Source organism: Mycteria americana, chromosome 20 (assembly GCF_035582795.1).
Source record: "Mycteria americana isolate JAX WOST 10 ecotype Jacksonville Zoo and Gardens chromosome 20, USCA_MyAme_1.0, whole genome shotgun sequence".
Taxonomy (NCBI): domain Eukaryota; kingdom Metazoa; phylum Chordata; class Aves; order Ciconiiformes; family Ciconiidae; genus Mycteria; species Mycteria americana.
Window position 1 is genome coordinate 6,130,029 of NC_134384.1, and position 27,851 is coordinate 6,157,879.

The 27,851-nt window shown below is 46.9% G+C and overlaps 1 protein-coding gene across 1 annotated transcript in view; it reads right to left on the minus strand.

Annotated features, from left to right (window-relative positions):
* Positions 1–265: 265 nt before the first annotated feature.
* GNAI3 (G protein subunit alpha i3) overlaps positions 266–27,851 on the minus strand; it is a 32,345-nt gene continuing 4,759 nt past the window's right edge. Inside the window, exons 2-9 of the mRNA XM_075521519.1 lie at positions 15,230–15,272; positions 14,985–15,126; positions 12,661–12,818; positions 5,810–5,938; positions 3,221–3,350; positions 2,582–2,735; positions 1,522–1,735; positions 266–1,419 (exon numbers count right to left, since the gene is read on the minus strand). Of these exons, the coding sequence (XP_075377634.1) occupies positions 1,545–1,735; positions 2,582–2,735; positions 3,221–3,350; positions 5,810–5,938; positions 12,661–12,818; positions 14,985–15,126; positions 15,230–15,272 (947 nt within the window). The 3' untranslated portion in view covers positions 266–1,419; positions 1,522–1,544. The remainder of the gene's footprint in view (positions 1,420–1,521; positions 1,736–2,581; positions 2,736–3,220; positions 3,351–5,809; positions 5,939–12,660; positions 12,819–14,984; positions 15,127–15,229; positions 15,273–27,851) is intronic.

Here is a 27,851-nt window from a genome sequence, read left to right on the forward strand (position 1 = left end):
AAACCAACCATCTGCCAATAATCCTGATGAACAACTGGATGCCTGCCGTTTTCCATCTGTGCCAGCACAACCCAAGTCTTTGGGCGCACCAGAGCTGGCTGCACAGAGAGCACCGACAGTCCTGTACGATAAAGCACGAGGAACCTTCCCGTCCCATTAATTACACCCGTTTCCCATCCAAGCGCTTACCTTCCTTCTCCAGCAAAGCACAGAAGGGGGAAACGCTCCTGGAAAAATTAAGAATAAACTAGAGAAAAGGCTAAACTGTTTACTCACCATTTTAATACTGCCAACAACTATAACAGATTGAAACTGTACACGTGACAAACTGGGAAAGAGAGTCTCAATGCAATGGTTCAGCAAAGGAATGTACTGACTGGTTATGAACATTACTACAGTAAAAACAATGGCAAACAGGAATTTGGCACCACATATACAAAGTAAAGGCATGCTTGTCAATACAGTTTAGGAGTCTCTGAACAGAAAAGGCCATGGTAAATGCAGAACAAGGTGCACCCTTTACAAAAGTGCCCACCGGTTTAGACCAAAAATGCACAAGAATCTAAGTGGTTGATTTAGTAGCTCTGTAGCAGCACGCGTTTCCCATCCAGTTTGGAGCTCAGCATTTCATCTCTCCAACGGACGCAGCCCGGGTACACGCTCACCGCGAAGCTGGCTTTACGCTTACCACGCAGAATGAATCTCGATTTGGCTATCGGCATAAGCCAGGTTCGCCCCTAACCGTAAGCTAAAAAGACACCTATCCTGCTGCAGAAGCTTCTTTCCAAAGCCTTAAGGTAGCAGGATGGTAACAAATTACACATCAGAAAAAGCCGAAGCTATCGCCATAAGAGCTCTAAGGATCCTTTTAAGTAGTTGCAGAAATATTAAATCCTGACCATACCAAGTGTTAAAAACAAAGAGTTCCTGCTAAGAGGAATACTTTCTGCATGATCTGGTCACATGTGCATAGTTAAGTGATTTTTTTTGTTGTTGTTGTTTTTTTATTTTTAAAACAAGATTTGTTTGCAAATAAAGAAATAAAATTTAGTAAAGTTACAGTTTTCTTGATGGAAAAAACCTTAAAAACAGACTAGTGGTGGCTTGTTAACAAAAAGAAAGAGAGAAAGCTACATATCAAAGGTCTGGAATCCAGCACCTCAACTTCACAACAGCTGTACACATTTGAGATTACGCCATCCAAACGATGCCAGGATGATCTAGTCACACTAACAGTTGTTCCATCTTGACCTAACTTCAACATCCCGTATCAATAAAAAGGTCCCTAATACAGAAGATTGTGCTAAAGAATGCAACGATTCCGCATGCTGTTTTCATGTCCCTCGTCCTGTTCATGCTTGCAGCTGTCCCCATGAGGCAGCAAAGAGTCTGGTTCTCAAAACACCACATCATAAAAACCTGAAAAGAAAACAGTGAGCGTTAGCGAGGTGCCAGGCGAAGCCAGCCCGAGCTGGTGTGCAACTCTTAAACCCTACGAACGGCCGAGCAGCTCAGCTTTACCTTCTTCCCACGCCCCTTCCTTCTCAATAGAGTCCACATTCCTTCAGGTTGTTTTTAATGATGACATCTGTAACAGCATCAAACACAAACTGCACGTTCTTGGTGTCAGTGGCACAGGTGAAGTGTGTGTAGATCTCCTTGGTGTCTTTTCTCCGGTTCAGATCTTCAAACTGACACTGGATGTACGCAGCTGCTTCCTCGTACGTGTTGGAGCCTGAAAAAGATAAGATCCCTGACTTTGGCCAGCAGTTCACAGCAGAGAGATCTTTTAAGTACATATTAAGCTGCTTGCAACCATCTGCCTTATCCAGCTACAAATCCAAATCCACCATTAACCCCTTCTTGTAAATCTGCAGTCTATTCCCAGCTTCTGGTCAGTGACCTTGGACAAGTCGCTCACTTCTGCAACTCACCCACCGCTCCCTGCTCCAGCCTCCCCGCCCAGAGATCGCTGGAAGAGAACGTCGTACGCTGGCTACAGTAATGCTTCATGCTAGAAACATGTAGTTATAGCAGAAGAGTGACAAGTGCCAGGAATAAGCAGGTTTGAAGGAAGGACCATTTTAAAAAAAAAAAAATCTAAATGCCTCGAGCAGTGACTAGGTCACATCACATCCGTGCGAGGCCACGGCAGGGAAGGGCTGCACCACAGACTGCTGCTGAAACGCAGACACACCAGGGTGAACAAGTGCCATATCCATGACGTGGATAAGTTTCGTAGGCTCTAAAATTGAAGTGAAATGAGAGTATTTTCCTAATAGCATGTGGAAACTGCGGAGTGACCTTGATTTGCTGGAGTGCAATACTTTGCTATTTGTACTCCAGGCCATAAAACACATGGACAAAGGCTGTTCTGAACCGCAGACATGCATGACCACATCTCTTCCGAGAAAATGAGCTATCCGCTAACTTGACAGCCCAAAGATGCTGCCCAAGAGACAGAGTTAAGGGAATAGGGAAAAAGATAAGCTTTTCAGTTATCTTGGATTGTGTAGGCTTTGACTGACTCATTCCTGGCCCCGGCAACAAATAAAACACAGCTTCGCGAGCCCAACCTTACCTGTGTACTCTGGATAGCAGATCGTTAGTGGGCTTTTCTTAATCTTTTCCTCAAACAGATCTTTCTTGTTCAAGAAGAGAATGATCGATGTGTCTGTAAACCATTTGTTGTTACAAATGCTGTCAAAGAGTTTCATACTCTCATGCATCCGGTTCTGGAAAATACAATGAGAAGGGCGATGCATCATTCCAGGGTTGTTAGGGGAGGACGGGGTGGGGGGCAGGCAGGCTTTACGACAGAGGCCAGACTAAAAAGAGTCAAGTGTCACTGACATATCCTCACTGCCACTTCATCAGGAAGAGCACCGGCACAACCCCGAGCAGGGGTCAGGTCACCTCCTCATCCTGCAACTCCCCCAAGACGTGTTTATTCCTCCATGGAGTTACTCACACCTAGGGGAACAGGCTGCAGGGACAACTCAAGGCACCTCTCTGTAACCGGGGCCTGGAGAAAAATCTCCTTTACACATTAAGTTTATCAGTTTCTAGGGCAAGATGCTGCAAGGAAGCGCTCATCTTCACAAGGCCTTGAACAACTGTAACACGAGGAGCAAGCCAGAGACGTGGCCACCCCATGATTCCGCCTCCCTTCTCCTACCGTGCCATGCAGGCAGGCAGTGGTAACTCCTCCATAACATACCATCTCCTCGTCCTCGGCCAAGACAAGGTCGTAATCGCTGAGGGCCACACAGAAAATAATTGCTGTCACGCCTTCAAAGCAGTGGATCCACTTCTTCCGCTCCGACCGTTGGCCACCAACATCAAACATCCTGGGAGAGGCAGAAGAACGATCTCAGAAGCTACGGAGACCTCCCTCCCCGGCCACCACACCGTTCACAGGGGACGGAGGAGGCTCTGCTAAGGGCTTTCAAACAAGCAGGGTTTAGGGGGAAAAACAGGTACACAGCCTTCCGTCAGCAATGCCAACAACTCTGAGCCCTCCCTTCCTCAGGAGAGTGGATTTTAAAACCAGAATTCTTTTCTTTAGAGCAACTTCAGCAGGAAGAACTAGACGTTACCTACATCGCTATCCAGAAGCCTGCTGATTCACCAGGGCATGCTTATTTTGTTCTCTGTCTCCTATTTCCTTAGCAACAATCCATTTGCTTGACTGGACTCCAAACACCTACTCATAGTCAGCTCTTCCAGTTAATTTACACTGCATCTGACAAAGGATTATCTGGAACGTACTACCTGCATGCTACTACTGGGACCCAGAAAAAAAATTAATGGGGTTAAGAAACAGTTTCATGTAATAAAAAAAAAAAATTTGTGAGCTACTGAAGTTTAAAGGCTGCAGAGCTGCTTACAGAATTTCTGTCTATAAAAATAAAGGTAGATCTCTTGGATACCAAAATATTTTGATGAGAAGCAGGATTGCCCAGGATGTTCTGATGGACTGTGACTTAATTAAATCAAGCCAGATACAAGTCAATATCCAAGAGCTATGAAAATCATAAACATTGATTTGTTATCAGAGCAAACAGGCAGACAAGAGAGAAACTGCCAGGGTGGGCCAACAGCAATGCAATTTAATGATGCCAAACAAGGCAGCCAGAAGTGCCGTTCAGCTAACTCCAGTCTTCTATTTAAGGTAAACTGTCCCCGTGGACCGCAGGAGGAAAGATGAAAATCTCTGTGAGGATACAGGCTATTTACTTAGCTTGTATCATTTGCCATTACTCTCCGCTGTTAGCATGGAGACATCTGGAAAGGAATAGCATCCTTGACAACTCAGCGACGCCAAGCTAATCCAAATTCGAGTCACAGTCATACTAAGGCTACCTCAGCCCGTTATTAATGTCTGAGATTTAACATCAAGGCTTCCGTCGCGGGAAAGATGGCAGCTTCGGGGTTTAAGATGTATTAATGCTTTCCTTTGTGAAGCAAATCCCTCCGAGACGAGGCACCTCGTGTCTCAGGCTCTGCACATGATCAATGACTCCAGGCAGGCTTGGGAAAGAGCAATTCCCCTCTTTGCATCAGGCAGGCACGCCTCCGAGTGCTCAGCCATTTCACTTTAAAAGAAGGGTTATAATGATTAAACAGAATATGCCTGCTACCTCCAGCTTACTCTTCCATTAGTCAGACATGATGATTTTTATAAGAGCACCACACACTGCAGCTGGAAATGCTAATCCTAATACATCACGACCGAAGACAAGTTTTCCCTGGACGAACAGAAGCCACGTAAATAGCTCGGTGATGCAAAGTGTTTAGGCATTTTTGTTAAAACAGTTCATGAGTTAAGATAGTTCAGAAGCCAAAATGCTACCGTTCTCCAAAAAAAGCGTGCAAACAAATCAGATTTTATAAGCAACACCTGGATTTTTGCTGTAGCTCTTTCAAACTGTTTTCAAACACAAGCTAAAAAATAAGCAAACAAATGCTTATTTAAAGGCTCTGAGCAACAAAGACTTGAAAACATCGCCACAGACGAAGGGAACTCGCCCAAGATACAGGCGCTGCGTTTTCCTCCATCCACATCACAGGACACGAATGCCCACCCCGCGGGGCTCCAGGCTGTTTATCAGGAGTGCGCTTGGGATCCAAAGCAAGGGTTTTCTAACGAGCAGATCAAGAGCGGGGAGGAGAGCTAAACTGCAGGCTAGCAGCCGCTACGGAGGTTAGAGGGAGCTCGATTAGTGATACGTAAAGGGACACTGCCAAGACCAGGCTCGATAGCCGAGCCCTGCAGGGACTGAATTTAGAAGGCAAAGAGGACAGGCAAGTCCCATCCTCTGCAATGTCACGCAAAGGCAGCCAGTCCCCAGCACGCTTTCTGCATGCCCCGTTCCTGCTCCGCAGCAAGTGTCAGTCAGCGCAGTCACCTACAGCTTTGTGGAGAACACCATGCAGCCCAGAGCCAAGACTGTGACTGCGGGGAGAGCTCTTATCTCCCGCTTCAAAGGAAGGGGTTAAATTCAAACTCAAAATCCAGGAGTCAGTGTCCTTTTAGTATTTTTTTTTTTTTTGATCCTGTAAACAAGCAGTCAGTACCTGTGTCTGCGATTCCAACATAAAAGCAGCTGAAAAGAACAGAAGAAGGCAAATAAAAGTCAAACCGGTATCTCCAGTGAGCAATGCCAGTAGAGAGGGAGTGTAACGGAGGCAAGGAGGACAGTTAAAACAGGGCAAGACGTTTTGCAGCGCAGGTGTGGGACCTACCACCACCACACACTGAAGAAATCACCGCAGTCCACAGGGACAAGCGCTGCCCTTCACTTACTTGAAGTACAGGTCCTTGAAGGTAAAGTGAGTTTCCACAATGCCTGTAGTTTTAACTCTGGTCCGCAGAACATCCTGCTGAGTCGGAATATAGGTCGGCTGGGATATTCTATCCAAGTCATTTAGGTAACTAAACCAGAAGAGACAACACAAGATGCGCTTTTTTTAGTCTGCTTGCTCGCCATGAATCTTTTATAAACTGCAGAAGAAAGTCATCACGGAATTTATTCATCATCTTCACATAGTACAGACCTTGAACATGCAGCGAACAAACCCCCTTGGGTCTATCCCGTGGTGGATTTTGTTGTTGGCTTTTTTTTTTAACCCCTCCCCATATGACCTTGCAGCATGTGCCGGGTAGAGTTCAGCTAGCTGGGGAGTGAAGCCTGATAAGAAGCCAGTACGAGAAGCACTGCTGATGCAGAAGCCATGCCAAGACTGGTATCTCTTGGGGCAATTCAAAGTAGTCAAGGTCTTTCGCATCAAAGCGCAAGGCAATAAATCCAGTGGCTCACTTTTAAAGGGCAAGGATGCATCAAATGAGCCAGGAGGAAAAAATTAAGCATCAAGAACCACCCCCAAAACAGGCAGATTCATTCACCTCCTTTAACAAAAGCCAACTACCACACAACACATCCAGCTCCCCAACGGCATGGCTGTTGGAGGAAACCATTTCTCCGCGGCATCAAGGCAACGCGCCCATCGAGACCCCAACTAATTCCAGCTTCGGCACGTTCCCTTTGAAGTTCGGCTCTCAGGCACGTAAGTAAGAGGTATACATCATTTCTAGCAGTGTCAGAAATCCCACTCCAGCCAGCAACACCTCTGAGCTCATTTTTCCTGTTAAGGGGAAGGCGATGGCCTCCTGCTTCCACAAAGGAGACGAGGATTGCTCCAGCTCCTTCGGGAAGGGACCGGAGGCAAGTGTTCAGCCGCCTTTGCACACAGCTGCCAGCAGCGTTATCCCTAACAGCTACGGCCACGTCTTTATCAGGAGCAGTTTTTAATCAATACAGTACCATGCAACTGTGAGATTTTAGTGGCACATCAGCTCTACACCGGTGTAATAAACCCTGCCCTCCCAGCCAAGCATTACCACAGACCCATTGTCAGCCAGGGATCGCTCCTTCCCGTGCACCTGAAAGCTGTGCCAGGAGCTCCAAATTTCCATGTGCCTTCATCACCAAGCAGGCAACGCACTGAGCAACATTTCCCTCCTCTGTCAGCTTCAGCATCTCCTCTCGCCAGGACTTCCAGCATATTTGCAGAGCGCTGACCTATTTTCCAAACCCCAGAAGAATCCTGCCTACCTACCAGCCTCCTGCCCATGCTTGCCCAGTGCCACAGGGCTTTTCTCGAAGAGCTGGTATCTGCAAGCGGTTTTAGCCCAGGAAGGGCCAACTCCTCTCATTCCTCTCTCATGTTCAGTGGGATGACAGGTTTGTGAACTGCTCTTTGACCAGAAACGCAGCACCCAGAACTCATACTTGGGATTGCCTTTAGTTTCAGCTTAGTAAAACAGAATTTGGAAAGTACTTACCTTCATTAGGCTTCTGTTAAGAAATATTTCTGCTGAGGAAATAAACACACCCAGATTTTTTCCTCCCCTCTCTTTCCTACCAGTATGACTTTAGCTAGGATATGGTGGTTCAAAAGCTGATGGAAGTGCTACCTAAGAACTGACCCAGCAACTCCTAACAGCTTGGCTTTGATACAGGTCACACAGCTGCCCCAAATCACTGAAGTGATAAATGTGCAAGCTGAAGCTGTAAAGCATCTGCTCCTAATTGCCAGCTTTCAGCATCAGAAGTTTGGGCAGTGAAACTGGTATAATTCCTACTTAAGGCTTTTTAGGCAGCCAGCGAGGAGTGAATGGAGTCAGGAGAACAAGGTGTATCAGATTAAGTGGTGCTCTATCTGCAAGCTGCCTTAAAAAAATAAGCTTTGCCAGATTAATTCCAGGGAGACTCAAAGGGCAAATAAGTACCAGATCCCATGGAAATGCCTAAGCAGTTGGAAGATCCAGCACAGGGGGTTTTCTCAGTAGCAGAAGAGCTGCCCAAGTGCAGGTGCACACAGCCTCCTCCGGCCATCCTCGCCTCGACAGAGGCAGTTGACTTTGTGGGCAGAGGAAGCAGCCTGCCGACTCCACAAAAGCAGGCTGCAGAGCCCAGCCTGTGCAGACTGCCACTTGTTTCCCTCTACCACATACAGATTTAGTGAAACTTGAAAAAACTGGAAAAGCACGGTCTGAGACACATGGTTTCGGGCAACTCACAGCCCACAGCTTGCCACAGTCTGTCTGAAAGTTTAAAGATGTTCCTCACAAATATTGTTTTGGGAACTGAAAACATATACCTTACTGAATCCTTCCACATCCCACGCAGTTTGAATCCCTTTTCACAATCTCCTTTGCCACCAGACTTCCTTCATACGCTGAGGTTGCAGCACTTGTTCCCCACCTTGGATCCTTGTGTTTACAAAGCCAACTATTTCTCATACTTCAATGCCACCTTGCAAATACAAACTTGCAAGAAGACAGTTTTGTTTCCCTTCTTTTTTTCACCCTGAGGTGAATGAGGGTTCAAGTAAAAAAAAAAAAAAAAAAAAAAAAAAAGAGTGCTGACCAAAAGCCTACAGCATAACTCACGTTTGTCTTCGTGACCCTCCAAGCCTTCCCAGGACATCCTGTGCCAGGCTGGCACTGGTTCAATACCTGTGTGTGCAAGGATCTGTACTTCCAGTCCGATCAGAAAACCTGCCAGCTTCAGTGTGTCCTATCTCACGCTCAGACTGCTCTAAGAAACACCGACCACAGCAGCGGGATGTTCTGAAGTGGACAGCTTTCAGTTGGTGAAGATAACAGAGTTCCCCTCCTCCACACGCTCACATGAACCCTAGAATGGTATTTTCCTAACACTTCAGTCATGTTTCCTTTTAACATCGGAAAGAATGCTTTCAAGGCCAAAAATGGCTCTGAAAGCTCTGAAAGATTCATACAAAGCATTTATTATGAACGGCTATCCGCAGCTTGAGCTACGGGAGGGAGGAAAGGAGGGGCTGTTACCATCACGCCTGAAGGCACAGCAGCAAACAAAAGCCAGCCTTCACCAGGGAGAGGAGACAAGAGGGCAGAAAGATGCAGGTTTGGTACCCAGGTGGGTTGGTATTTGCAGCCACCAAACACCAAGCTTTCAAGAAACGTTACCGCAAGCACCCGTGCCAGTCTGAAAAAGCAAACAGTATTCTTCCTATGTAGGTTGACAGCTCATACAGAATTAATCATCTCTAGCCAAGTCTTCCTGCAGCAAGAAGAAAACAGGTGAAGACCTGGTGAAACCTGTATTTAAGAAATGCATTTCTTTCACAGAAGTCTGCCTCCTCTCTCCCCTCGCGTTTAGCTGGATTTTGGCAGATTAAGCGAAGCAGAAAACAAGGTAACAGAGCAGGATCTCCAGGAAAAGGGAACGTTGCGCACTACCTTTACCAATTTAACGCTCATTTGGGCCAGCTAAGACAGACCCACAGTCTGCAGCACAGACCTACAGATGAAAAAGCTTGCTTCAAAAGCTTGAGCTGCGATCCCAAGGTGGTGCTACTCGAGGGGAATCACAAGAAAGCATCGGGCTACAAAGGGGAGGGCAATGCCCTGCAAGCTAGTGCTTGAAAGCAAAGAGGAGGAAAAAAACCACATAGGTTTTATCCAGCATCATGTCAGCAAATTCAGGCCAAAACTGCCACTTGGGAACAAGACGAGATATGCCAGAATAGAGAATGGTTGATCAGAAGCTATGCTAATTGCCTGTGAGACTGCAGATAATTACCTACAGTATCTGCAGACTGGTGTCTGCATGAACTTCAGAAAAACTAGTGAAACCAGCAACTACAATATTTTAAAGCATTATGTGCTTGCCGACATTTCCAAGTATCAGAGAGAGGTACCTGAAGGTGTGCAAGACAGCAATATGCCTTAGCACCCACACTGCTGCACCAAACAGGTTTCTGTTCTCTGTATTTGTGCACAAAAGTCTGAAATGCTTCTCCTCGGCATTGACTCAAGACAGGAGCGGTGAGCTACAGAGCCATTTGCTCACATCACAGATAAAGAAAAATGTGAAGCTGCAATAAGGCAAGTGAAAATGTAGATATTTGAAATATCACACCAGAAGAGCAGGGCGGTTGCTAGAGGGACATTATCAGATGGTGCCTGGAGAACATGCTGAGCGTTTACGGTAGTGCTTGAACATCCACAGTTTGGACCAAGAGTTACTCAACTGTTCTTAAAAAAAAATAAGAAGAAAACATGCAAAACACTATGATTCCAGGACAGATCATTCAGATTAGTGTCACAAGCTGTTATCTTTGGGAGCTTACCCCTGCCCGCTGCACACGGGTTACGACACACCGTTATTATGGTCGCCTCCTCTCCTCCCACACAGCCTCCTGCCCGCCGGGGCAGCTCTCCGATGGGCAGGGTCCCTGCCCGCGCAAGGGGAAGCGCTCAGCGAGGCAGGAAACAGCGGGAAGAAGAGTTTTGAGAACAATTCAATGCTGCCCCGAAAACCTTGGCTCTCTGCCACAGCTCTCTTGTTCTTGATGCCACCTAATTTTCACAAGCAATCATTCATACGTTCCTCTTTTTCCTCCCCCTGCCATTCTGGGTGTCTCAGCAGAGGCCCTGAGGTCTGACATGAAGCGAGGAGCAGCACCCAGTCAGGCTGAACCGGGCTTGAAACACAGCGCAATACTGATTTTCAGCTGGAAAACCAGTCATCTCAAACAGGGCATATATTTAAAGGCTGCTAAGCCTGAAGTTTCAGTCCGGTTTGTAGGAGATATTGAAAGGAGGAGGGAAGTGAAATCCCCCTAAGAAAACTGTGCACAAAAGCTAAGGTGTCCCCCACCACAAGAAGGGATTGCAAGAAATCCATCTTTTAAGCATGGACAAGGGAATTAATTGGATAACACCAGAAGATAAGGCAGGTCAGGAGCCACGCACTGAGCGCAGAAGAAAAAAAAAATAATGACTGAACGCTCATCTGGCCAGCTCGTTCTGTATGCTGCCGAGGCAAGGGTCCTGCAGGAGAAAACAGGTTTTTAACTGCGTGACCGTGCTCTGCGCTAAAGGAACCCACTCGCAGCGTTTCCTCACTGCTGAGTTGCTTGGCTACCGATTCAAAATAATGCTGCTTTAGTGCAACTTCCTGTGGTCTTAAGACAGGAAGCAAAATTCTCTGATGCACTTAACAGATAAATGCCACATCGGTCATCATCGGGCTGAAATCTCTCTGCCATGTAGATTTGACACCAGCCCATGAGAGCAATTCGTCACAGTAGCTGTGCCTACACGTACCAGTACCAGAAACTGGACACGAGTGGGTTGCAGATATTCAGGAACAGGAACAACCCTCCAAAATCCAGTCTCTGGAAGGCAGTCAGATCAAGTGGGCACCTCTGAGCAGACTTACGCTCTCTCTCCCCAGACTGCTGTTTCCAACCCCTTTCTACCCTGTTTTCTCCAGCCTGCCTTCATTCTCCTTCTCTTTCAAAGCTGACCATCAAGACCACAAAGCCAAGGTTCCCCATCTTTATGTTCCTCCTTAAGCTCCACTCAACCACTTAGGCTTTCTGCCCTAGATCCTCTGCTCAAGCAGTCCTTAAAGCTTTCCTTCTCTTCTCCACATCTGTTCATTAAGTTATTCCCTCCTCATCTATCCTTTTTCTCTCCCTTTGAATCTGAAGCTTCCTCCTCACATGCTGTAAATGCACACACGGATCTGAGAAAGCCTCCTCTTGTCAACTCACTTACCTTGATCTAAACCCATGATAGCCTGCCAAGGTGTTACAAATTTAGAAAAATTATTCCTTATTTTAAAGCTAAAATATGCTCTGCGCAGACAGAGCCTGCAGGCAACTGAGCTGTGACACATCTGAAGTTTCTTTATAAAGCACTTCCAAACTAATTTATCAAAGGCTTAAAACTTGGCTAAATTGAGACAAGTTTTCAGCTGGACATCAGGAGGCACACTTAACCCCAAAATCATCCTTTTAGAGAGTCTCAAATATTTGTTCTAGAGAGACCAAGCACATGACTTTAAAATAAAAAAAAAAAAGAAAAAAGCAACAACTGCTTTGCTCATTAAAAGAAATAGTTTCCCCTCCCTGCACTAACCTGCCTCTTGGAAATAGATGAGGCATTTAGTCAAAATCCTCATTAACCAGCCAGCAGCAACCTATTTATCTAGTCATAACTTTCCAATTGTTAAGCAATTGTCTGCATTTTAGAAACAGAACAATAAGCAGGTTTATAGCTAGCCTGCAGCGCTGCGCATGTGTCAGGCACAGAAGTGTAGCGAGAGCTGTTAAGGAGAACAACTATGCGAATATTGATCTGCCAATATCAGGAGATCCCGCTATTGGAAATTGTTGCTCATCACAAATCTAGTAGTTTAATCAGGAGCTCGGTTTCCGGAGGTGTTACTCCTTTCTGTAGGGATAATGAAGGTGATATAGCTGATCACCTGCTGTAGCAAGCCATCTTAGTGCCAGCTGGTAAGTTATTCTTCCACTAAAAACAGATTGGCAAATTCACCTAGGCACAAAACAAGGAATGTGAAGGGTTTTTTTCCCCAATACTACATACGGGGAAGACAAACAGTAAAACCGACTTTGATGAGCCAAAGCACTAAGTCACCCTGTGAGCCCAACCCCGTGTAAACCGGTTAGACTAGGGTTTCTGTCTGCCCCCTCGGAAGGGGACCCAAGTACCACCCCGCTTTCAGTCACACCAGCCCTTCTTGAACACCATTTGCTTTGCTGTGAAGAGCCCAGAAGCTGGTAACGGTTTCTTACTATGATGCAGAGTCGTTAAGCTGATATTCTCTCGATCTGCTGAAGCAGGCCTGAACCCCAGCATCTCTCCATAACCGCTTAATCACGCCAGCTAGCTCGGCAGTCATCACGCCTTCCTCTGCGCTTCCAGCTAATACAAACAACTGACGGGCATCATCCTGCAGGAAGAGAAGAAATGAAAACAAGTCAGGATCTACACCCGTTTAAACCTTTACTGATGTTAAGCCTCACTGTAATTCGTAATGATCCTAGGGGCTGCACCAACTGCTCTAAGGAATCACAGCGTCCTCTCTCATGCTGTCTATCCAGTCTTCTCCCCCAAATCATTAAGTTATTTTTCTCCTGCAGTCAGAAAGGAGATTCTGGGCAAGAAGCTCCAGCCTGTGGGGTGAGACGCACTGATCACGGGTGGCACACAACAATTCTGTCACGCCATCACTGCAGGGATCACCACTCCAAAGTAAAAGGCAGCATTCACACCGGTAACGCGACATTTCAGTAACCTGGCGCAGCGTTTCAAAGGAAAGGTAAGAATGTCAGTGTGCTACTGTGAACTAATGAATGATAAGTAATAGTTTTTAAACTGGAAAACCTTTATTATAGTGTCATACAGTATGGCAACAAGGAAGAATTCAGTATCAAGAGCAGGTTTTGGATGATTATAGGTTTAAAGCTCCGAGGACTTGCCATTTGCTGCAATAGCGGTCAGAAGTAAGGGAGACCGATTTCTCAATAAAGCATTTCATCAGGAGATGGGATGGACTGATCAGGATTTGACTGTCTGCCCTAGAGCACGAAAAATTCTTCTCAGAAGTCTTAGAGCAAGGCCTCACTCTTCTACAAGTTGACAAGCAGATTTTGAAAGTGAAAAACAGGCTGACCTACATCCCACACTGATGTTTATTTCCACAGCGATCAGACCTGCCAGCTTCCTTTCGGGAGATGTAAGAGACCTTTCACTATCCCAGCAAATTCTCAGCTTCAGACTGTCTCCTCCTAACATCGGCTCCTCTCACTTGAGCCCTAAACCGTACTGCCCAGCACGTACCTAAGCTTGGGCAAGAGTCAAGTCTGCATACTACTCCAAAGGATACCTCCCTAGCACAAGCCACAGGCACCTAAATTAACCTAACCAAGGTCTGAACTGCCACAACACGGAGGTGGACCTCAGTTATGAGTCTCTGCAGGTACAGCATTTATGGGTGTGGTGCTATGCTGAGAGGCCATTGCTGTCATTTGCTGCGAGACAGTAGATTTCGTTACCCTGGGTCTTTTCCTAGGAAAGCGTGGCAAGCTGTTTGCCCTTCAGCGTGGATTGGGACACAAGAAAATTCTTGGCACTCGGCTCTTGTTCTGCTTTTGCGAAGCCAGCTAAGCCTGGGCAGGTCAACTGAGAAAGGAACTTGGATTTTAACATCTTCCTCCTTCCAGCTACATCAGCTAGGCTGAGACCATCACTTGGCTTCGACAAGCACAGAGGAAAAGTAGAGGGGAATGCCAGGGAGGATTTGGAGCAGCGGCTGAACAACAGCCGAGGTCAACATGCAAGTGAAGATATGCCCTTCAGCCAGGATGCTTTATATCGTAAGTTCAAAATATCTGTGGTTGCATCACAAAGAAACAGAGTAGGTTACTTCACTTACCATATATTAACTGTAAGCATGAGGAATTAGTGCCAGATAGCAAGAGTCACAGGCTGTGCAGCCACTGCCCTATGCTGATACACGCAATTCCTTTCTCCGACACGCTTTCAGGGGTCCCTGACTCCCCAGTTCTGTCTGGGCTTTCCCCACCACCGTGGGGGTCAAGACTTCCTGACTTCAGTTTCTACTGTCTTGAAGTGTTGAAGGTGAACACAAGTAACAGCCCAAGGAATCAGCAGAACTGGATGGGTGGGGAAAAGCAGGGCCTCAAACCGCCAAAAAACTAAGAGGACAAATACGAGTAGTGACAATTATTAAGATTTCTTTGGCTCAACTTAAAAATGAACTAGCATAATGCTGTGAAACACTACTGAGGACTGATGTCAAGCAATTTAGACAAAACTTGAGAATTTTGTTAAAAATTCAGATAGCTTAGACAAAGGTTTAGGGATTCTTTATTTTTTTTGAGCATTCAAACTACTACAGGTTCTTACCCATAACCTCAGTAAAACACTTGACACTTTGTACTGGTAATAGATTACAGATTATGAAAGGTCTTTCACTATTGTATCTTGTAACAAAACAGATTTCCACTGTGAGTGCCATGGACTGAGTTTCCAGGATTCATTAACACAATTCACAGCACAGACTCAGACTAAGGGAAATAAGTGAAACACTTACTGCTCTGGCAACTTCCCCAAAGTCTATCTTTAGCCTTCCCATGGCTCTTATGATTGCAATGATGGACTGGATGGTATTGCTGTAGACAACCACTTTATATTGTTTGCATTCTTCCTCCGAGTAGCCATCCTCGTGAATAATCCTGGAAGAAAACCAAGCTGTCATTCCCAAACCAGAAGGGCACCACAGATTTTTTATTTCATGTCACACAAAAATGCAGTTTACATGCCCGCACTCTCACTTACTTCATCTGCTTCACAATGGTGCTTTTCCCAGACTCTCCAGCACCTGAAAAACACAAAAAAATTCCAGTTAGCAACCACATGAAATTAAAAGAAAAAGCGGAACGTACTCGTCCCAGACCCCACACAGAAGTTGATGGGGTCTGGAGTAAGACGCTTCTTGTGCATTGCTGCTGGTAACAGAGCTTCAGCAGCCCTTTGGGAGGGATCGCTGAAGAACGCATCCACAGGTACATCCTTCCCGGGTTTTATCTACAGATGCTGACACTCATTATGCATTCATGTGCTAAAAAAAACCAAAACAAAACAAAACCAAACACAGCCTAGAATTTCTCATTTTCCAGAGTACACTTCTTGCTCACTGAGGCTAGCCACCTGGGAGGCAGGTCTGAAAAACTGGGATGAGGATTTATCTAACAGACTATCTACCATCCCTCTCTTCCAGCTCAGTAACTACAGTCCAAGGTAGCCCTATACAGCCAAGTGCATCAACGTCATCAGCTGCTACCCACCATTACTGAGCCGTGCAAGACAAAAGCGTTGGCCTTGAATAACCAGGTGGATGCAATCACAAATCCCGGAGCATTTTGACAAGGAACATCTAATTTGGAAGCAATCGTGTGTGATACACAGTGGAAGGGAAGTAGACCCAGAAGAGAGCTCAAAAGCATGCATGAATTGCTCTTGCAGATCCAAGTGAAGCAGCTTAAGACATTAAAGCCCAGAAACATGTTACTATGTCAGAGCAGGAAGGCCATAATGGATCTTGCAAGTTCCCTTCTCCATTTAGCAGAGTCAGCCAAATGTGCCCATAATCATTCAAACTAATGCGCTTTTTCCACAGTGGAAAGACTACGTGCACTCCCACAATCCATTACTACAGCGCAGTGGTAAGCACACTGATATCACTCCTCAGCTTGATACCTCTTAAACAGCTCCGGCAAAATTCAAAGAAGATACCTGTCTAGACTTGAAGTGGCAACTGAGGTGTCTGTGAATCACCATCAGGAAGATCAGGGACCCGGGTTCCTGCTCGAACCCTTCAGCTGCCAACACGGGTTCCCACAGCCACCAGACAACTCAGGGACCTTCACCATGGCATACCCAAATGCATCCACCCACAGAATATGCAAGGCAAATTTTAATTGATTAACAAGCTCTATTCTCTATCTTTTCCCACAATACAAGGATTATTATTCTGGGAAACCGAGGATAAAGAGACCTACAGGTTGAGCTCAGAAATGAGCCTTTGCCACAGGATGATTTCTAGGTGAAATATCAGACCTGCAGGCTGTGGCACTTGGACATGCCTGCATTGCAAACAGCCTTCCTTCAAAGAAAGGCAGAGAAACCTGGCTTGCCAAACTTCTGCAGACCCAGGGGGCTGAGTTATCCCTGTCTGTCTGCAAAATAACAGCTAGTTATTCTGTTTTTCACAGCTTTTGCTCTTGAACCACAGAGCACTCACAAACCACGTCCCCCTCCCACGGGCACGAGGTAGAAACCACCTTTGCACACCCGTGCAGCAGCCAACATGCTTGCACAGCTCCGTGCAGCAGACGCCTACTCCGGGGCTCAAAGCCATCACGCTATCACAGTTTACTGAGCTCTGCAGTCAGCAGCAGCCGAGCTGCACCACCCGCACGCCTGTCCGAGCCATGAAGCATGTGAAAGGCATGCACGGCGTTACTGCACGTCAGCAGAAGCGCAGGTCCTGCATGACTCTGCCTCGTGTGACCGCAACACCAGGAGTTCACTGCAAATGAGCCAGACCAGCCGCTGGCTTCAGGGCTCCTCAGCCTAAAGGGCTCACTCTGAGCTGCAGAACTGGGTTTGCTGAAGGCAAAGGAATGAAGTTGAGCCTGCCTGGATTTGGACAGATGACTCAAGAGATCCTGGATGGACTAAGAGACCCAAGCGCCCCTTCACTTCTAGCAGCAAGGCACCAGATGTCCCAGCCTGCAGAGTCGACACCACGCAGCAGCGTGCTAACCCAGAACAGCATTGCTACAAGCAAAGCAAGCTTTGTTGGAAGAGGAAAAATCATTTTTAGATTACCAGACCAACAGGAAAAGAAAAAAAAAAAAGGGAGTGTCAGGCTGTGAAAACTGGGCTATGGCGTACTTCTCCAGAAAAAAGCAGAAAAGCTTTCTGGTGCTACCTTTGGGAAGCACAGCTTCCAGGGAAGAGCTTCCCAAGCCTTTCGCAACATCCAGAGGGGACAACACTGCATTCCATTCTCACATCCTTGAAGCCTCAGGAAGGCCAGCTCCTAGAAACAGCACCACGAACAGGGTGTGAAAGCAGCAGCACTTGTTAAAGCAGAATTCTCTTCCCAGTCTCACGACTTCATGTCACACGGGCAGAGGAGCCAAGAAGTCAAACCCCTGAAGATAAGAGGTTGCTTTGCTGGGTTTGGTGTGTGCAATAGATACAAGCTACTTCCTTGCTTGAAATTTTGTACAGGTTTTAGCCTGCTTGTTTCACATTCCTTCAGGTTCTTTCCAGTATCACTAGTAAAACCCTTTTGGCTGATAAGGGAATTAAAAGTACTGGCAGGGACGTTAAGGTGCAGGTTACGGCAGCGGCTGGGAAGGAGCAAGCACTACTGCTGCTTTCTGAACAGTAACGCAACAGCCAGACGCAAGCAGCTCATTCACCAGCGGTGAGCACATGGTGCCAACCTGAGCCCAGACCTGTCGTCGGCAATCAGGTCTGAACGAGGACAACACAGCCTTTACAGCCTTGCACTTGTATTTGCACTCCCAAGTTCATCCCGGTCCGTTCCCAGATGTTGATGAGGATTCCTGAGGATCCATTGCTGTATTAAATTACAACAGAAAGTTTCCCCAACATCAGACAAGGTCATTTTCAAGCTGAAGGTGCGTTTCCTATTTGCACTTTAGACAGCTCCAAACCAAACAGGAGGCCAAATATTTTTACAGCTCTTGGTGGCTGAAGAGAGCAGATTCAAATCAGCCTCTTCACTCAGAGCTTTCACAGTAGGACAAGCACTTTCATGGCAGGTTCTCAGGCTGCCAAATGGAAGGAAACTCAAGTCAAACAGTGCCTTAACTCGTTATACCCATTTGCAGGTGTCGTGGGGTTGTACCTCCATCGTGTGGTTGCCAGACAAGGATTTCTGCTTCTTTGGATCCGTTTTGCACAAGAGAATAGAGAAGCAACAAGAGAAACATGCTGGTGTTCAACGAACAAGTACCCAGTGCCTCTCCTGCACAGCTCCCGGGGGTGCCACGGCCAGGATATACGCCTAGGAGCAGTGACACCTTTAAATGCTGATTGCTCAGATACCGCCTTGAGTTTATCTGTCTCGACATCCCACCCAAGGGACCGTAACACTAACAGCTGCCCCGCGCAGCAGGAAAACTGTTTCCAAGATAGGGCATGTAGTGCAATTTAAATCAATTAGCCTTTAGTTTAGGTTGAAGGGTTACCAGATTAGAGCCTCTCATGACAAAATACTTCCAGGCTGCCAAGTTAAATGTCTGCAAACCAAAGAATTTCAACTTTTAAATTATTCCTAAGCATAAGGCAGTTCAATTTTTCTTTTTTCTTCCCTCAAGCCTTAAAGAAAAGCTATTGCCGGTTCAGCCTCAAGTAGAGCAAGCAATATTAACTAGATTCCACCTTCAAAGTCATTCAAGAAGCATTAACAGGGATGAAAAGTGAAGCACATTTTAAGCAGAATCCCTCAAAATCTGCTCACATGTTGGAGTTAACACCTTCCACCCAAGCAAATCCCAGGGCCCGAAGCACACTATGCCAGCAGGGCTCCTTGCTGGAGCCCACAGCCAGCTATGGCGAGACTCCGTCTGAAACCAGCAGCTTGCAGGAAACATCCTTCCCTTTAGCAGGCAGTTTTTCTTTTGCTATTGCCTCTTCTCCCAGCTGCCAAGATGTCTGCGCCCCTCCTCTGGCTGGCACGGATTTTAACAGAGACAGCATCAAAAAGGGCTTGGGAATATCTGTGTGCTCCTGCTACAGTTTCTCGGGTGCTCAGCACAGCAGCATTTGTGGTCTGATATGAAAACATTAATGCTCTATAGACTCAGCACTTCCACCCCAGGAGGAATACAAACCCTCATTTTTATTTTCACAGCCATCCATCCTCCACATTCCCCGATTTGAAAGCTTTGGTGTCCTGAAACAGCGGCGTTCAGCCCAGAGTCTCTTCTAAATTCCCGCTGTTGGGACTTTTGAACACAACCTCTCTGGCATATTAATTTATTTCTCAGCGAAATAATTTCTCATCGTCATATTTGCTGTCATTTCCTCCTTAGATTATCTTAAAATAATCTGCTGCTGGAGCAGGCAACGCTGAACTTGTACTACCTGTCATTTGACTGACAAAACAATATCAGATACAATTATGCCATGACAACATAGCCAAGTTGGTTATACAACACTAATTCAAACCATACTCGGTTAACTCCTTCCCTTCTCATTTCCAACCCCCACACACTTCAGTGGCAGCTTAAGAGAGCAGCAATCCAGGCTCTCAGAGGAAGGGGTGCTGGTTACTCACCCCATGACTTCTAAGGGACTAGCAGAGGTAGGACACAGCGACCCACATCCTCTAAACCTCTCTCCTTACCAACATACAACCCAGAACTGGCTCCTACAGCACACGCTAATGGCAGTCACAGCTACAGAGGCATGGCCAAGCAATAAGTCAGCTCCTCTGGGATGTTATTCCTAAAGGAGTTTTTCCTGACATTCCAGGTCCTCTCCCAGACTCGCTCTCTGCTCCTGCAAGAGCCATCCAGACAAGGTACCTCATTAAACAGTCATTTAGAAACGTCTGCCCTCCAGCTCCCTAATCATTTGCTGGGAGCTCCTGCTGGGGTGGCAGCTGCTTGCCGATGAGATGGCCAACGTCAGGCACCATCTCATCTCAATTGCTCTGGGGAAAAAAAAAAAGGCATTAACCCTGCCCTGGTCTATTCTGAGATACCTGTACTACCTCCTCCCACACAGCATAAGGCTTTTTCAGGGGCCTCTCACTTTGTGCCTTTGCTTTTACTCTTATCTTACCCCCCACCCCAAACAAGGGCCACAATCATTTGCATTTTACTCTTACTTTCCAGCCCCAGCTTCAACATCTCTGGGTCTCACTTCCGTTCTTTGATGCTTGAAACTTCTCTAAACATTTGCAGATGTACGCACCGCGCAAGCTGCTATTCTCCTTTTTCCAACTCACTGGAGTGACTGTAAAGGGTTTGCATAAAGAGATCCATATTGGACCTGCTTGGTAAACAGCTTTTAATCTGCACCCTTTGTTCCCTCCTATCATGCAGCTTCATTTACCCTGATGCATGGTGTTTACACTTACAGTGGGGCTTAAGCCTTCAGTCAAGTACCTTTAGTAGAGGGGAGAAAAAAAAAAGTAGGAATTTAAATTGCTACTGAAACCTACAGAAAACCGATGCTTCGCATTAGAAATTAAGATGATGAGTGAGAGTGGATAGAGTTACACTGAAATTCTTATGGACTCCGCAGGCAAAGCACCCAGCCTCTGGGATCACAGGCAGGGACCAGATGGGGAGCTAGAAAGAGTTCAAAAATCATGAAATATGACACTGTATCTTACTGGGTTCAAAAAATATGAAAGTCAGAGCATTACTGGGATGTTTCTCACTGTAAAAGGAAAAGCAAACCTTTCCTTTTTGCTCTGATTAACACAGCTACATAGGGATCACGTTTCGTCACAAGAAACCGAGGCTGACCTAAGCAGGGATGTCGTAACTCCATGGAAAAACTGTTTCAGAAGTCTTAACTTCTCTTTTCCCAAATTAGCAGCAAGAAACCTATCTATCCCACAGCTCTGCTTGCAGACCCTAGACACAAAGAGCAGCTAATCCGTTACAAAGCATTCACTGCTTTTTGTCGTAGTGGCTCGCCCCACTTGATCGATGCATGCTCCGCAAGAATTCAGTGAAGTCCTTGCTCTTCAACGCATCCTTCAGCTAGCAACCCTTCCCTCCAGAAACCAGCCCGAGCCGGGAGGCACCACAGCTCCCACAAAACCCCAGAGCTCACCCCAAATCATCCGAATAACACCCCAAGTGCTTAAGGGGCAGCCTGGCACCATCAGACAGCGCTGAACTCCTGCTCAAAGGGTGGCAAGCCCTGTAGAAGTCCTACAGCCTGATCCCTTTTCCCTCTGGAGGAGGAAGGGAGAGGGGAGGGAACCTGAGCAGCTTTCAAGCCATGTTAGTACTGGCCCTGGGAGAACGATGCATACAAAGGGGGGAAATTATCATCCAACCACTTCCCCGGAGGAAGCCAGAGGCTTTCCTGTAGCAGGAGATGGGAAGCCAAGCAACTTGGCACATCCATGCGCTGGAGATTACAGGGAAGCCAGCAACAAGCAAGCTACCAAAACACTGATTACACTGGGAATTACAGGTCGACGCAACTACACACTGGATAAAATGGTTGCTTTTAAACCCATTACTTAATTCACCCTGCTCGGGAAACAAAGAGGGTAGGTCAAAGACTACCTACGTCTTCCAGACGTGAGCATCCAGTTCACTGCTTCAGAAGGTACAAACAATCTTATTTTAAGTGCTTTTTTTGTAAAGCCATATCAAAACTGCATTAAACTGTACTTCGGGTGAGGAATTTTTTTTTTTCCACCCAATTAAGGGGAAAAGCCCTGCAGCATCTGAAAGTTTCTGAAGAGAAACCAGGTCACTGCTGAAACAAATTCTTCCTAGAGACACAGAAGAGATGCACCTGGAATATCCATTGAAGTACGAGCGAGGAAGACAAAAATTAACAGACTGACATGTTTCTGATTTCTAGCCTCTAGAGGAAAGCATGCACAGCTTGTAACTACAGCAACAGCCCGTATCGGCTTTAAAACCTCAGCAGGGGTTTGGCAGAAACTTTGCCAGACCATTCCTGAGGCAGGACGATGCTGCAACCCTTGCTGAACTCTGAAATCCACGGGAATGTCTTAGGGTTTCCAATATCCCCTCTTAAACAGCTCGGGAATAACCCCAGACATTTCACTTGAAGAGCTTGAAGCTGCAGGGCTGAGTTACAGACCTGGAAAGACAACACGACCCTTTCGTGCTAAGGTGCAGGTATGAAGTGACACTGAATCGCCTGGCTGTGGTTACAGCCCACCTGCAAAACCCAAAACCGAACAATCTTCCCTCTGACAGACTAAAAAGGGGCCAAATCAAGAGCACGACAAAGCTGTCAGGAGTCCAGACCCTAAAATATCAGGGGATCCATTGCAAGCATGGAGCAGGAGCTATTCAAATCTTCATAAACCCCGATGGATATCTCCCTGATAAAACAGATGTTTCCTTTTGTCAACATTTATTCAACATCCCACCCTAGCAAGTGAACACGAATACTTCCCCTTATACACAAACACGCTCCTAAGATAGTTTTCCACAGTCCTGCCCTCCTGGTTTGTATTCCACCTGGAAAGGCTCTTGGACCCCACACACCCCCTCCTGCAGCCTGTGTACCTGCGCAGCCGCCTTTCTGGAAAGCTGAACTATCAGGTCCTCTTCCTCTTTGCCATTTCCATCCTCCTGGTTCCTAACTTCACCGCAGTGTGTTCAAATCCTGACATCCCCACCTTCTTGCATGTGTATTTCTAAGCAAGAGCGAGCTGCCATCCCTGCTAACATACGCCCCATCTCCCCTTGTCACGATTTTTTTATTTCAATGCACCTTGGATATCACAAGGCCAAGAGGGGTTCAACAAACTACAGAATCAAATGGCAACTAGAATGCTGCGCTGGGAATTAGGAAAAGGGGAAAAAACATGGGAGAAGTGAGCCACCGGGCCACAGAAGACACAGCTATCATTAGAAAAGTCAACAGGAACCAGGACAGCTTAGGTTGACATTTGCACTTTAACTACACAGCAGAAAAAACAATATATACAAATAAAATAGGGCATCTGGGCTGACTAAAGCTTAACTTTGGAGGTAAGAGAAGCCAATGTTACAGGACAAACCACTTGAAGTTGTTACTGCCTCTGGATGAAATAAAAACAAAGGGTTGTTTAAGGAATGCCATTTTGAAAACACAAGTAACATGAGCCCTAGGATCACTTCAACAGGCTTTTAAACGAAACACAGTGTACTGCTTTGCCTGCTGGCTTTCCTGGGCTCGAGCCGATACAATTTTCCCCCCCCAGAAGGTACCTGGAAGAAGCTCAGGAACAGCAGCAGCCCCGGAGGAGGATTTCCCAACACGGAGGCGAGCGATGCAAGAGCCGCATCCGGGTGGCTCTGGCCAGCCCAGCCTGCCAACCGCCCCGTGGTACGCACCACGGAGCTGCCCGTTTCCACTTCACTTTCACATGCTTACAACAGATCACAGGCACTTCATACTGCGTGCAATTGCATTTCTTTTCCGTATGAATCTAATAACGTCCCCATATGAAAAAATCAGGGAAAGAATTAGTCTTACATATATCATTCAGCCATTCAATACGCCTTAAAATGTTGTTGGCATAAGCCAGAAAAATTAAGACTTGAAACTATAAAATGCCTCAGTGACGAACATTAACCCCTGAGCACCCACGCGTGATGTTTTATAAGCCTTTTTCTTTTTGCCTTGAAACTGTTCGGGCATTAGCCCTCTTTTACTTAAAGGCTTTGAATGTGTAACGGTTGCCTTAAAGCTTCTGCAGAGATTTTTAACAGGTGCCTCACAAGAGAAAGCCTTCCAGCACTTGGCATGGCGACCGCCTCCACGCAGGGCAGCACCGAGGCCAAAGCTCGTCTATCAAATGAAGAGAGAGCGCGCCAAGCAGTCGGTGCCAGCATGGGGAGAGACCATCGACCGATGCAATTGCAGCATTTAAAGCAGACATCGTACCGCACCACAGCCTAACGGCAGCAAGGGACGGGGAAACGCTGGGTTCAAAGCGCCAGCTCCGCTTCATGCTGGAGCATGGTTAAAAACGTCCCGTGACCAGTCAGAAGACTGAGATATCCCCGGGGATTCTGCACCAGTCCACCAGGAAACACCGGGCTGGCGGAGCTAGCCACCTGCTAATGTGCTGTCACCCACACACAGATCTGAGTGACCATCGACATCACCGAGAAATTGCTTAAGGAGTTGCAGAAATAGACACCAAATCATGCAATTACAAAATTAAAGAAGTGAAGAAAGTTTTTCCTAATAAAATTAAAGATAGAAACTGGGAATGGGAAAAAAAGGCTGGTCTTGGTAGGCAGGCAGATTGTTTTCTTCCCCTCCTTGCACGGCTGTTGCACTAGATCTCACTGACCGTGTAAACTTGCAGACGCACAACTAAGTAAGAGGACAACTGGTTTACAACCGCTTGTAGGCATGAAGTGGACAGACTGCTGATGTTCCTCCATTGTCATCCCCCAGGCACCTGCCTTGCTCTAAATCTACAAGGCAATAAATGTCAGAGAAGTGACTCCATAAGCAGGTCTTGTGGTGAATACAGGACACGGGTCCGACAAGGGATGGTCTTCTGCGCTCAAAAAACTGCAAGGCTAGTGCGCAAGAGTATTTGGGTGACAGCATGAAGTAGCGGAACACCCGGAACTTTGGCAATGTCCCTTTTTACCTTTGACACAAAATAATTTCTTCTACAAAAAACTATTTGCGTCCCCAGCCAGAATCAAATCAGATTTGAACTTTGATTTAGGAGAGGGACGCTAACAACCGCATTACCTAACCCCAACTCTGCAGCACAGCCACCACCAGCATGGGGAAGAAGGGCTGTCACAACTGAAACTGCTCAGAGCCACAAACCCAAACACACAAGAAAACATTTCCCTGGAACGAAGCCTTTCGTTCCCACCATGAAGTGGCCAACTGGCTCAAGGGTGATAACTGTAAATACCAGCTGGGCCCTTCTCCTCCACGAAGCCAGCACCAGCTACACTCACGGTAGGATGCCTGCACCATTGCCAGCAACCTGTATCCTAAATGCTCAGCAAGGGAACCCCAAATTCCCTCCTCCCCAACCAGAGCATTCAAATCCTTTCTGAAATCAGCTGCAAACACCTTGTCCTCTTCAGCAAAAGGCCCCTTTGCTGCATTTTAAGCTACACAGTGAAGAGCCAGCCAGGGATTTCTGGTTTGCAGTTGTTTTTGCAGCTCTTTGAACAACACTCCTGGGAGTGTTTTAAACTAATTGCACCCGCTGTTGAGCGGCGTGGACTCGAGACACCCACTGATACGCAACACGCTGCCGCGATGTGTCTTCTGGCTGAAGATCAAACGAACATCTCTCCCGGCTGGGCCTCCGGGGAACTGCTTTCTCACCTACAGCTCCTTATGTTCAGACCCAAGTTTTTATGTTCAGACCGAAGGTTGAGCACGAGGAAGTGCTGCAGCACATCACAAACGCAGCAAACATCTTCCCTAACCTGTCATGAGAGTCGTCCTGAAGATGGGCTCAACAGCAGCTTTTTCATCCTCCGAATGCCACGGAATAACGCAGTAATACCAATCCTTCTCAGGCAGGATTCACACAAGTGGATGCTCTCAGAGATATGGGATAAAAAAGGCACCGTCTGGTCTGCTCAGATACCAGCATGGGTGGAAGACAACAGAGAAACAGCCAAGCAAGGCCTCTAAAATGGGAGTTATATCAGAAAGCAACAGATGACTCAAAAGGGGAGGGAATGGTGGGAAGAGAGGGGTTTGGAAAAGATTTTCATTAGCCTGGTCTCCTGAGTATCAAGTTTCTTCTTGTGATGTGCCTGTTTTTTAAAAGTCAAACATCCACTGAATCTAATGCAGGGACAACAGTCTTGAGTTGTTAAAAACACTTATCAAAATAAGCAGCCGGGTGGGGAACAGACTGTTAGTTCCCCCGCTGAGGGAAAAGCTCATTCCTCAAACATGAGGGAGTTCGCAGTGGATGGAGACCCCAAAACACAAAACTCCGGGAGGCCGAGCTCCACCAGCACCTCCACTCGCACCAGAATTTGGATCCTGCTTGTTGTTTGTTTTTAAAGATAACCCAGCCAGTGCCATGCTGGTAACGAGAGAAGGTTAAGCGAGGCAGAGAAGTTACCAAACACCAACTGAGAAAACATGAAATAAGAGACAGGCATCGGATCGCCACCATCACTGGTACCCGCAGGGGAACAAAAGGTGAGGGCACGACAGGCGAGGGAGGTGGGGTATCACCCGAGTCTTGCCACTCGGTTTACGACGAGCACACTAGAAAAATAATCAGCACCTCTCTGTCATTTCAGATGCAAACCCTGTTTAAGTCATTGAGAGACTGCTGTTCAATCCCACTTGCACGAGGGGCAAGTGTCTTACGTACCTGAAGCGGCCTTTACAGCTATAGTTGCTCAAAATGTAGCAAAGCCACATTCTAATTAAAAAATTCCTCTCCACAGCACACTCTCCTCTTCCAAGAAAAGTTATTTCAATGCTCTGCCTCAGAATTTAATGAAAGTTGAACCATGTCCAGAGGGCTCCTGGAGGACAGGATGAAATCCCAGTTCCCCAGCCAGTCACCCCACCTGTAGCTGAGCTGTCTGTTACAAGCAGTCCATGCTCAGCTACAGTCCGTGCTGGGCCAAACGCATTTGTCTGTCTTTACATAAGCATGTGATGTACACACAACCCAGGCAGCCTCAGCCAGCCCAAAGTCCCATCCCACAGCTGGCTAACGGCATCGGATGTGACATCGTGCAGATGACAGAAGTTTGCACCGACATGTGGCAAGACCGTCCCTTTTCCGAGCTGCAGTTGCCCTGATTAAATCACAGCTGACTCCTCAAAAAACTACTGAGGTTCAGTCACTCTGAAGAGCAATTGTTTTGTAGATAAGAAACATTTTGCCTGCCCTACATCTGTTTTTGGTGGGCGAAGGGCAGAACTGAAGACCAAGCAGAAGGTATACAGAGATCCTGTGCTTGATCCTCACCCAGGCAGGTGGGAAAACACAGCTATAAACTGTAGCTCCGACATCTGAAGACAGGGAAATACCAGCACCAAGACAGATACCACCTCCATCTCGGTAGAGGACAAGTGCATCGGGTCCTCCAGGAAGCTCAAAGCACAGATGAGAAGCGCTGTGTCTTCAGAGAGAAGATCTGACCCATTATCAAATTGCTTCAAGCATTCTCCGCTGGGAAGTGGTCACCAGATGGCTGTGACACTTCTGCCAGGATGTCTCAGACATCAAGAGCAACTTTCACAACCCGAGCCGGGAGTCAAGCACTGATCTGATCTTATCACAACTTCCACCGGTTGCCTCTTCAAGCTAATTGGATTGAGATGTTTAATTTTTGTCTTATGAAAACACAACTCAGGGCTGAGCCCGACTGCTGCACGTGTGAGAAAAATTTTCACATGGCCACGAGTCACAAGATACACGCTGTGTACCTCAAAAAGCTCGCGGGAGGAAAGCTCCAGCTAGCTCAAGATCAGAGAGGACAACGGCTCCCTGCAGGTCCCCCAAGCAGGGTCCCTGTGTCAGCTCCAGCAGCCCCAGCTGGGGAGGATGCTCGGAGCAGCGGCCACCGCTGCAGGGCCAGGACAACCCGAGCTGGAGACCTATGCTCAATCTCAGAGCTTCATGTCACCTTTCAAAGGACACTAAGCAGCTCTAGAGCCAAGGAGC